Consider the following 12,142-nt stretch of genomic DNA (forward strand, 5'->3'; position numbering starts at 1 on the left):
TAGTTTTAAATCAAGATTAGTTATTTTCTAAGAAAGCAACAGGACAAGAAATGACACAACAGTCCAACCAGATCATCTTTATTATTCATCTTTTGCTTCATTTTACATTTAGAAAATTCAAATCACACAAAAGTTTTCTGTCCAGATAGTAAATGTATTTATTTTTAATGATGGACAAAATTATACCAAATTCTGCAAGCTGTTGATTGGCAGGACAGAGTTTTACATTTTGTCACCTTACTGGCAGGAATATTAAATCTTTATTTTTAATTATATTTTTTCAATGAAATGAAGATACAAGGAGCTTAAAATATATTTTAAAATAGAAACAAGATGCAAAGTTTGAACTTATTGCTACTTTTCCAAACAGGCTGAAATGTAGAAAGGACACAGATACAAACGTTTAATTTAATGTTTAATTTACTTCTTTACAGAGACCTTACTGGTCCCATTTACCATGCAGGCTTTTTTACCTTTTTGAATTTGAGCTCAAAAAATCTTTATTTTTTATTCCCATTAACATTTATTCTGTTTTTGTCTTTTTTGTCATTATTAAATATTTCATAAAACAAAATTGAACAAACAAAAACCTTAGTTATTTGTGAGAAAAGGTACCCAAAACATCCTGAAATCACGTTTCTAAAACCTTGTTCATGCCACAACCTATTGAATAGTTTTAAGCCCAGACTTTGACTAGGCCAATCCAGAACCCTCCATCTGGCTGATTTCAGATATAAATTACATGCATTTACTCAGGTTCTGTTAAATATTAAAACTTGTGGCAAAAAAGCACAACCTATATCCTGTATTACACTTTTTTACTTAATCATATTTTTTTGCCAGATTTTTTCCATTAATTTCAGAAATATTTTGGTTTGTTTTTTTTAGTAAACACGGGATAAAAAATAAATCTTTTCCTCCACATTTGTGTTAACAGCCTTACTAATATTGACAATTTATGTAAATATATACATTCTATTCCTGAAAACCACTTTATGTTGCTCAGCACAAATAAAATTAGATTGACTGATCCGATTATTCAATGCAAACATTTATTACATTTTGTAATGATGCAAACAACAGCAGGTCCCATTCATGTTGGAACATCTCATTACTTATTCATGAGGGATGAAAGAGACACAAAGGGACAGGGACAGATTAAAGTATATTATGCACATTTCCATTGTTTCCTTAAAAAAAACAAAAACTTGACAATCATCTCTAGTTGGTAATTTTGGCATCGTGTTCCCTCGTACAGAGTTAATAATAGTTCTTAAAAATAATCAAAAGAACAAGGCATGCATAATAGTTCCTGTTAATGCACATATTTCAAAGGTTACCACTCAGAAATAGAAAATCCATGTACGATGTTTGTGTACATTTCATATATTTATATTTAATATGGTCCCTTTGTCGGAGGTGTCCTAGGCCTGTCTACCTGTCTCCGCTGTTTTCACCAAATTCACCCTGTCAAAACGTCTCACTTGCTTCTAATATTGCCTAATTTTAACCACCGTCTCTTTATTCCTCCCTCATCTCTTTATGGCGTATTACGGTCGGCCGATTTGATTCCTTTAAATATCTATCTTTGCGTCAGCTGAACATTGTGATATCTACATAATTTTATCAAAGAGTTATAGCCAGTATCATATTCTATTGTGAAACAAAAACAAAAAGAAGTTGGCTCCATTTTAAAAAGGGAGCCTGCTCAGAGGCTGGACAGAAAGAGATATGGATCTAATTTATGATACACTAAGATAAACGCACTGCTCCATTCAAATACACGGGAAACAGCCAAATGTGTGATGGTGAGGGCAATTTTTAAATTTACTCAAACCATGTTAAAGAAAGCAACAAAAAGAAAACACTGATTAAATACAACGTGGAATGAATTTATCTGTTAAAAAAGTGTACTGCTGTGTGGCCGTCTCTGAGTTTGGGGGAAGGAAGAAGTTTATTTAGCAACAGAATCAAACATTTTTAAACTTCTGAGTCTATCGGAAGAGGACAGCAAACGACAGACATGGTGTAGAAAAGATTCAACCATTTCAATGTGAACCCCTCTCTCTTGGAAAAAATGAAATAAAAATAAAGAGATGATGATGAAAGTGAGTGTGTGTGAACCAAATGTTCGACCAATAAAAGTCTATTGGGGTCGAGTCGTACTGGTTTCTCTGGAGGAGAAGGCAGACTTGATTAACCGAACGGGGCTGAGAGGATGATGATGGCGGCGTCTGGAACGGCTGGTTTTGGCGCCCCCTAGCCGATGGTGTAGTGGGAGGCGGGGCCTGGCTTAGTCGATGTACTGGGACAGCCAGCGGAAGCCCTCGCCGTAGCCCTGCCTCTTCAACACGCTGCACATGAAAACCTCCAGCGGTCTCGTGTTCAGCTCCTTCATGGGAACGTTGCCCTGGAGACCAAAAAAGGTCAAAACAGTTCAGTTTTTATCTGATGGAGAGCTAAACATTAGGAATTAATTACTGATCTATTGATTATTCTGACAAATTTTTAAAATTGACTAACCACTTTAGCCGTTTTTATTCATTAGAAATACCTACTATAAAAAAATACTCATTTGTTTAGTTTTAATAAAGGTGTACAGATTTATCAGAGGCGATTTCCTTACTTTTAGATCAGCTCATAATCTGTGGGTGAATTTTTGTTTTTATATTATCAGAAAAATTGAATCATCAGATAGAAAATCGTCTCACAGCCACGCTGGGTTCTGCTTTCACAGCGGCGTTAGCTACACTTTCTACAGTTTTGGTTTAATTACTATTCTAATTAGCTAATTATCAGAATATTCAATCATTTATGAAATCATTCTTTCAATAATTGATTCATTGTGATTAATCCCATTAAGTATTAAAATTATGTTTTATTTTCGCTTTTCTTTGCATTGTAGACTGAACACAAACTCATCTTTGTAGTTTTAAATTTTACCTCATAAACCTTAAACATTAGTATAATAGTAAACATTTTAACACTGAACTTTTAGTTCATGAGTTTTCTTATTTTTCTTTGTTTTACTTAGTTGATCAATATCAGCTTTGTTAAAGAGCTGAAGAAGTTTGTTAATAAATTCTTTTATTTTGGAGAGAAGTTGTTGATGTTTAATATGAATATATCTGTAAATTCACTCCGTCTATTGTTCTAGATCTCTCCAGGCAGGTTTTCATGAAACAACTGAGAGCTGATTGGCTGTTATTTCCTGATAATCAGCCGATGATGGATAAAAGAGGTTCAACAACAAATGGAGTCCAATAGAAAATTTTTATCTGATATGACTTTTTCCATTCTCACATTTCCATATTTGAAAAACCTGAATCCAAATTCAAAAACATTTCCAGACTGTAAAAAAAAAAAGACGGATGATTTTGTTCCTCTTTTATTCGTGTCAGTCTTTGAGTTATTTTATCTTTTTATTTGTTTCTTGAACCAGAAAGCAGATCGTTTGCTCCGTTTCCTCACCTTGCCTGTCGTCTGTCCGTATAATCCAAAACATTCGCGCAGCTTCTCCTCGCTCACAGCTTCAGGCCTGTCGATTTTGTTGCCAAGGATTAAGATAGGCACATTTCCGATGGTCTCGTCTGTCATTAACGCCTAGAAAAGTGGATAAAAAAGAGCTGTAGTTATAGATCACTGAAACAGTAAATGTGAGATTAAATCCCAATCCCAGCAAAAAGCATAATATAAAATATTTAATCTGTAAAATCTAGTAGAAATCCAACAATGTTTTTACTAATGTTTTTTATGTTTTGTAAATATGTTGTTAAAGTATTTTATAGATGAATATTACCTTTATCCAAATTCTGCCCCAGTTTTTAACAAAATAATTCAAAGGAAATCCACAGAAAAGCTGAAAGCTCAGAAGTTTGATGATATATAAAAGTTATTGCTATCGGTGATACAGACCCTGTATTTACATATGCAGAATCAAACTCCTCGACTGGCAAAGAGCTCAGAAATGGCAGAAAGCTGAATGTTTTCATTCCCACATTAACCTTTCTATCTGTGCTGGAGAAAGACTTTGTGTCACATGTGCAGAAATTTTCCCAAACCGAAACGAGAAACCTGAAATATTCACCTTTCTGTCACAAACTATTCCATCACTAAAAGCAGCCGACACTCACATCAAGTTCTGCTTTAGATTCAGCCATTCTCTGGAGGTCTGCACAGTCCACGATGAAGACGATCCCGTTAATGGCAGGGAGGTAGGTTTTCCACACTCTCCGGGCTGCAGAGGCAAAAAATAACCAACTTGTCAAGTAAATTGAAGATGAAAATAAAGAAAATCTCAATTTATGTATAGACCCGCTCGCTGCATGTTATAGTTTACAAATGGAAATTTTGATCATGTGCTCAACGCTGGGGGGCAAAAAGACGATTCTTTTCCATCCACAGCAGCACTGCAGCAAAGTGAAAATAACGCAGAAAAAGTGCTGAAGCATAACTCAAAACCACTTTTATTCTGGCTACACAAAGACTTGTTGCCATAGCAACAGACAACCCCACCAATATATGAGGTTTCAACACTAAAAAACACTCAAACATTTCCACACATAGAGCAGAACATTCAGTCAGTTAGTTTTATGTTTTCAGGCTCGACGTTTGTTTAATGATTATTAATAATGATCGCTGTGGTACATTAGCTACCGCTGCTATCAGCTAAGCTAACACCGTGGTGGTAGATTAGCTACCGCTGCTATCAGCTAAGCTAACACCGTGGTGGTAGATTAGCTACTGCTGCTATTAGCTAAGCTAACACCGTGGTGGTAGATTAGCTACTGCTGCTATTAGCTAAGCTAACACCGTGGTGGTAGATTAGCTACCGCTGCTATTAGCTAAGCTAACACCGTAGTGGTAGATTAGCTACTGCTGCTATTAGCTAAGCTAACACCGTGGTGGTAGATTAGCTACCACTGCTATTAGCTAAGCTAACACCGTGGTGGTAGATTAGCTACCGCTGCTATTAGCTAAGCCAGCGTTTTCCAGCCCTGGTCCTCTAGACTCACTGCCCTGCATGTTTTAGGTATTTTCTTGCTTCAGTCCAGCTGATTTCAATTGATGACTGATTAACTGGTGTTTGTTGAACTGCAATCAGTTGATAGATTAGCTAATTTAAACACTTGCTCTACTTATGATCTGTCAGAGTTGGTATTTATGTCGCCTTTTTTAAAATTTTTAACTGAACTGAAAAACAGAATTCTGCAGCACATCAACATGTTAATTCTGTCATAGTCAAGCTAGCATAACTGAGCTACTTCCATCTGATTCACTATTTTTTCCTGATTTAAACTTTTTCCTGACCTTGTTATCTAGTTGCGTTAGTAGCGAAGCACTGCGTCCATTTTTCTTTTATATATCTGACATACATTTAAGATTTAGTGCGTTATGCTGACAATTTGGCAGCTAAAACCCATGCTAGTCATTGTTAGCTAGGAGCTTTTTTGCCCTCCAGCAGAAAGCTGTGGACGGGATCTTGTGCATGTGATGCCATGCTGCAGCAGGTCTGTGTGTGTATTTATATATATATATAAAAAAATGAATTACACACCTTGTGCGTGGCCTCCAAGGTCAAAAGTGGTGAATGTCATGCCAGCAATCGTCAGCTCCTCTGATGCTGGGGAAAGAAACCAAAAATCCAGATTTACAAACTGCTGCATTATGTTTCCAAGTTATTGTATTTGCTAGAATGTGGAAACAACTGACTTGGGTGTAAAGTTGGCACATGCTGTCCCAGTCTGTCATCTTTGAGCATGTGCAGTAGCGTCGTTTTGCCAGCATTGTCCAGGCCAAGAAATACTAACTTGCCCGATTTCTTGTACAGTCCTAAAATTAGAAGCAAACTTAGAAATGTATTTTTATATTAAATAAAAATATTTCTGGTGCATACTACACAAAGGACAAAGTTTCTGTTCTTTGTTGCTTTTGTTTAAATTGTTTAAAGGACAAAGAACTAAAAGCAAACTCAACAACATTAGATCAAGTTCTTTATTATCTGTTATGCAACTATGGAAACAAATACGCAATGCTACAAATGCAACAGAAGTTGAATAAAACACATTTCATAAAGATACCAGGCCCAGCACCAGGTCTGCTGTCTGATTTCTGAATGAGCTGATATTTTTAGAACGAGTCGCTAAGAACTGAGAAAAGAACCAAGTGGGCAAAAAGCATCATGTGAAGCACTTTCTGTTGTCTTGTTGGCAAAATGTGCACCACAGAGAAACATGCTAATGAGTTTGTTGCTTCACATGTTCCTCCACAGCTGAGAGTGAAGTTTATGAAACTCCGCTGTGCTTCGGGACTTGATGTGAGAAAAGTAACATTTCTCTCAACTGGGCTGAATAAACCGGATGAAAGGTGCAAACTGAAGCCGCTCCTCACTCAGCTGAGTCAGCACAGCGAAACTCAGAGGATTTATAAGATTTGTGCCTGAGTCAGTGCTGCTGAACGTCATCGTTACTCACAGCGCTCTGAGCAACCTGTCAAACTGGGAGAACTGGAACAATCGCTGCATGTCGCTCTGACTGAAACTGGAGCAGCGCACTGGGGAAAAGACCTACTGGTACACTTCAGGGATTTAACGCTAGTGTCAATCTAGAGTCTAGTCCAAACCTGAAGCAGATGGAGGAGGGACTTGTATTTCAAAATAATATTTCCTTTTTTTGCTTTAATAGATTAAGATTATGGAATAGGGTTAGGGCCACTGGAAAAAAATAATCTGACTTTATTCTCAGAATTTCTCAAGATTAAAGTCAGAAATTTAAAGAAAAAACTCAGAATTCGAAAGAACAAAAGTCCGAATTTTCATCCTCCGTCCAAATAAAAAGTAAAACAACAACAAAAAAAACAACTCAGAATTCTGAGCTAAAAGATATAAATTATATCTTTTGTTGTTTTTCAGTATAAACGTCCTGGACAGACAGGTTGACATTCTTCTGTTCGATGTTGAGGTCAAAACGTAAAAATCTCAGCAGACTCTTAACGATTCCCAGGAACAAACAGACGACTGAATATTTCAAATATCAAACTAAATCAAATCAGTTGTCATTTCTGAAGCTCTGTTTTGGTTACAGAAGCAAAACTTGCAATAATGTTGGTCATTTTTAAGCCAAAGATATGAGTTGTTATAAATATTTAACCCAACATTGCTTTTTCTGCCAGGTGTAAATTTCAGCTATAAAATGAAATAAATTCAGCATTTGCTGAAAAGGTTTTGGCAAACAAACAAATATATTTCCTTTGTAATTCTCTTTTGCTGCATTAAATGTACATTAGCATATTATTTATGAGCATAGCATCTCTGACTACAGGGGTTTACAGAATTAGTCAATATTCTTTGACATGTCAGCAGTTCTCTGTTCAGCGATACTGAAATGGAAACAACCAGCAGCTTCACCAAAACTTTACCTCAAACTTCCAGCTCTGTTCTGTATAATTAGGCAACAATTTTCTTTTTATTCTTGGCTTTCTCTTGGTATAAAAAGCTGTGATAGTATCTCAAGGACTTTAGCACTCACCTAAAAACTGTAGTACGCTATTGAAACCGCTATAAATCCAATCGAATAGGAATGACATATCCGGAGCTGTTGAATTCTGCAAGACAAAACAAAAGAAAGAAGAAGTCATTAATGAAAAAACAAATATAAGGAAACACAAAATGTTTAGTTTGTGTGAATCTAGTTCCTTCGGTTAACGCCTTACCCATCCAAAACACAAAATAAATACAGGAACGTTTCAGCACTTAAACTGTTGTGGTAACAACCTGCTGAAGATGCAAAAAACAGCTCCGGAAATGTATGTTTTACAGAAATTAGCCATAAATGGGATTACAATTAAAACAGAAACTGATGGAAAAGCAAAGACAGAAATAAGTACACCTGTAATTTAATAAAGTCTAATATCATTTAACAAAAATAATAATTTTTGGAGACAAATCACAAGAAAGAAAGTTTTCTTTAATAAAAATCTATTGCAGCAACATTAATTAGAACAATGAAGCGTTTCTTCACCTAATGATGAACTTTTGTTAAAATCAGAGCAACATATCTGGAGCAGGAACACAATCTGGAAAAACCTCCAAACTAAAGACAGTTTTATAAATCACTATAACTGTAAAGTCAAGAGCTCATTATGGTACATATATAGTTTACGGTTTCTTATCACCTTATCCTTACAAGCTCATTTTGACTGTGATTAAATACCAGAGGAGGCAGAGTATCCAAAACTATACTCAAGTAAAAGTAGAAATACTTCAACATAATTTTACTCAGGTCTAAATAAAAAGTAGCCGTTCAGGAAATAACTTGAGAGTAAAAAAAGTATTTGGTAAAAAGTTTATTCAAGGACTGAGTAACTGATCAAATTATCAATTATTTAATATGCTCTAAGTTGCTTTTTATATTAACAGCATTTTATATTTTTACAATTTATAGGATTTTATATTTTATTTTTTATTTTATCTACAACTGCTACTCAGTGGTAGTTGTTGTGTCTTGTCTCTATGCTGTAACTGCGAAATAATTTCCCTGCTGGGATGAATAAAGTACTTCTATTCTATTCTATAAAAATTCAGGGTTTCCCCCAGAAAACGTCCTCAGCCAGACGGTCAGAAATGTAAAAATATTACTGGGTAATTACATGTTATGGGAAAACATCGCCAGTGAAACGCTATTTAAACCCAGAACTAGTCTAAAAACAACAAATGAAAAAATATAATCAAAATGAATATTAAATATTTGAACTTCTGTTTAATCCAAATTAAGTCGGCGGCTCCATCAGGCCCCCAGGACTTCAGGGCCCCATAAATGCTAATATTTTAACACAGATACATGAATGTAACATTTGTTTACTGACATGATCAATGCTACAAAATTTGATTTAATGGTTTCAGCATACATAGATGAAAAGATGTTAAATTGTATACCTTTTAAATTTAATTTTAAGGAGCTGGTAAGTTTACTTTCTAAAAGTTCAAACAATCTTCATAGTTAAACTGTTTTGTTACCATAGCAACAATCTGATGCTGTGAGTTTAATCTTTTGAGTTTGAGATTTTGAGTTTGTTCACAAATACAAATTAATAAACTGTAATTATAACTGATTGTTTTTGGTTTGGCCAGTTAATCTACTCTCTCTCTCCCAGATTAAATCCAACCCAGAAGCTGTTAGAGGTGCTGATGGTTTTAGCAGCAAGAGGGGCCCCTAGGTCAGATTCTGCCCCAGGCCTCATGCAGCCTTGGACCGGCCCTGCAGGATGAGTTCAATCTGCTGCACTGAGCAAAGATGAGCAACAAACTGGAGATTTAATTTAATGCTAATGTGGCTTTAGCAGCTCTAACATTTCTGTCTGTTGAGTTTTTAACAAGAGACACAGAAACTGTTTCGGTTGCTCCTCTGCCAATGAAACGCTCAGAGCAACAGAGACCCGTGCAATCCAGCATAATAATAATAAAAAAAGCGATTTTTAAAAAATTAATTTCCTAAAAACAAAAACAAGCTACGCTTAGCCTGGTGTGGAGGGGGCTAGTAAAGCCTGGCGGGCCACCAGGCTTATAATGCACTGGGGGAAACCCTGAAATTACATCATCAGACCAACCAAAATATAAAGTTATGCGGACATTTTGGTATTTTAAGGACTAAATTACAATAAATCATATAAGTAACGAAAAAAAATTATAAACTCGGGCAAAATAAAATGTTTCTAAATCAGCTTCTTTCAATGAAAACCTCTGAAACTGCAGGTGTGTGTCTGGTGGATTTTTGGTTAAAACAAGTTTGTTTTTCATTCAGTGGAAAGAAAATATGAAAATTTTACTCAAGTAAGAATAGAAATACTTCATAATAAACTTACTCAAGTAAAAGTAAAATGTAGTAAAATTTTAAGGAAATTTAAAATAAATCATGTAAATGTAACTAGTTACTAAATCCCATAAGTCAGAAGGAGTTATAAAATTAAAAGTTTCCTCGTTAAGGATTGCTCACTGCTGATTTCCAACCCCATCATCATCATCAGTGACTGATCCTGAAGCATATAGCGCGGTAAGCCAGCGCTGACCTCCAGCCTTAATTACGCAACGTTCAAACAACTCCAGGGCTAAAGTATAAGGTAGACAAAGGTCAAGATCAGACAAATACAAAATACAGCTGATGTCAGACATGTAAGTGGTCTGATGCACCAGAGAGGGAAACTAACTAGTTGAGACATTTCTTAAAGCTACAACAGAAACTTGAATTAAAGTCTCTGGAGTTCAGAGCATTGTACTGAGGCTTCACTCGTTTTTACTCAAGCTGAAATGTGTCACAGGTCTGAGGCTCTGAACTAATTGTTCTGTTACTATTTTCTATGAACTTTGATCAAGTCGAACTGTTCACTAATATAAACAATGATCTGATAAATGTGATTAATATCCACTGACAATCATTTCTGGATTTGTACCTCATTAATTTCCAATTTCAGACAGACTCTGTAAATTAAAATAAATGGAATGAGAAATCCATACAGTAAAGATAATTGGTTCAATTCATCTGACCTTTTGACCCCAGTTATTACAACCAGTATCACCTGATGAGATTACACATACTATTTCTTTATGGAAAGGATAAAGATACAACAGTTTTCATTTTAGCCTAAATGTTATTACAGAAAATCAAACAAATATCAAAAATCTTGATTAGATTAAGAAAAACAGGAGTTGGGATGTAAATCCTGTGACAACTCCTAATGATAACATCACTGTCACCAGTGAATACAAATATATTTTCACAGTTTAGGTTTTAAAATTAAACAGATTTTAAATATTTTTGAGGGACTCAATCAGTGATTGTTTACTATTATAACAAACTATGAAAGCCAGTGTAATATCAAAAATGTTATCTTATTACAAATATTTTACAAAGCCATCCTACCAAAAAAATCAAACTTTTAAAATGTGTTTGTATTATAACGTCTGTCGTTCCTACATTTAATGAACATGCGTAATAACGTTATATTTCTGCCCTAACTTTACACAACAATGTTAACGTTAGCTGAGTCTATTTAAATGTACACACATGTAACAGTCTCTGCTAACAAAATAAAAACCAGCAGCTACTCTGGGATAGTGTGATACCTACTTTGGGCTGTCATACTTCTAAAGGTTTCACAACATTAAAATGAGAAGAAGCGACATTTTAGGCTACGTGAGATAGGACCTATATCTTATGAAAAACAAGCATACAATGTCATAGCTCTTGTTTAATTTAAAATGATGGGTAACAAATATTTTAGATCAACATCAGTTAACGACCTGAGAACAAGCTACGTGTCATATTTAGTAGGCGACGTCGCTCCGAGTCGCTACTAGCGGCGCTAGCTAATTAGCAGTTAGCTAGACAAATAGTTATCTGATTGCCTAAACGCAGCAGGATTTGGGGTAACAATTGTGTTTCTCAATGTAATATTACTAAGAACTGTTATTACGCTAAGAATAATACATGTGTAGTTAATATCAAGTTTAAAAAAGTTCAATCGAAGCAAAAGAGGAATGCTAATGTAGCATCGTTAGCTACCGGGGAAACAAGCTAAAAAAGCCGACTGCTCACCTCCGTTTTTGTTGTGAAATATGATCAAAAAACTTACCGGTTGTTTAGATGTAGATTTATTTACCAAGTGCCTAGGCTCTAACAGTCATGTAAATTAATCTGTCGGTCAAAGGGAACAGGGAGAGCGGCTGCCAGGTCTTCCTCAGCCCTTTCCTATTTTGTTACTGAGCCACGACACTGCAATGGCTGTTCTGCTACTCCCCAGCCGCTTCCTGCTGGTGTCTCACCATCAGCCTTCCGGCAGGAGAGCTGAAGTAATCCAACACCCGAACGTTCCGATATTCTCAATTCTACAAATTTACACTTAATGCAAAAATTCCGATGCATTTAAAAAATGCATCGGTATGTTTAGTTTAGTTTAGTTTAGTTTAGTTTAGTTTAGAATTGCTACCAGTTCAGCATTATTAAATAAAAAGTTAAGCTTATATTTAAACAAGAATGAAACTTTTTGTATTTAAAAAGGTTAATAAATATTTATGGTGGGTAACATCTGTACAATTTTAGTGATTTTATAGTTATTACATTGAAATAAAGAAAACAAAGAAAGGAACAAG

The 12,142-nt window shown here is 35.3% G+C and overlaps 1 protein-coding gene across 1 annotated transcript; it reads right to left on the bottom strand.

The window, feature by feature from the left end:
• Positions 1 to 62: 62 nt before the first annotated feature.
• On the bottom strand, positions 63 to 11,653 carry sar1b (secretion associated Ras related GTPase 1B). The gene is made up of 7 exons (XM_005807199.3): positions 11,626 to 11,653; positions 7,527 to 7,602; positions 5,713 to 5,832; positions 5,558 to 5,623; positions 4,134 to 4,237; positions 3,472 to 3,603; positions 63 to 2,410 (listed from the first exon to the last, which is right to left on the bottom strand). Exons 2-7 carry the CDS (start codon positions 7,582 to 7,584, stop codon positions 2,294 to 2,296), a joined length of 597 nt encoding a protein of 198 aa, XP_005807256.1. The 5' UTR covers positions 7,585 to 7,602; positions 11,626 to 11,653; the 3' UTR covers positions 63 to 2,293.
• Positions 11,654 to 12,142: the final 489 nt, after the last annotated feature.

The sequence above is a fragment of the Xiphophorus maculatus genome, chromosome 11, assembly GCF_002775205.1.
Source record: "Xiphophorus maculatus strain JP 163 A chromosome 11, X_maculatus-5.0-male, whole genome shotgun sequence".
NCBI lineage: Eukaryota > Metazoa > Chordata > Actinopteri > Cyprinodontiformes > Poeciliidae > Xiphophorus > Xiphophorus maculatus.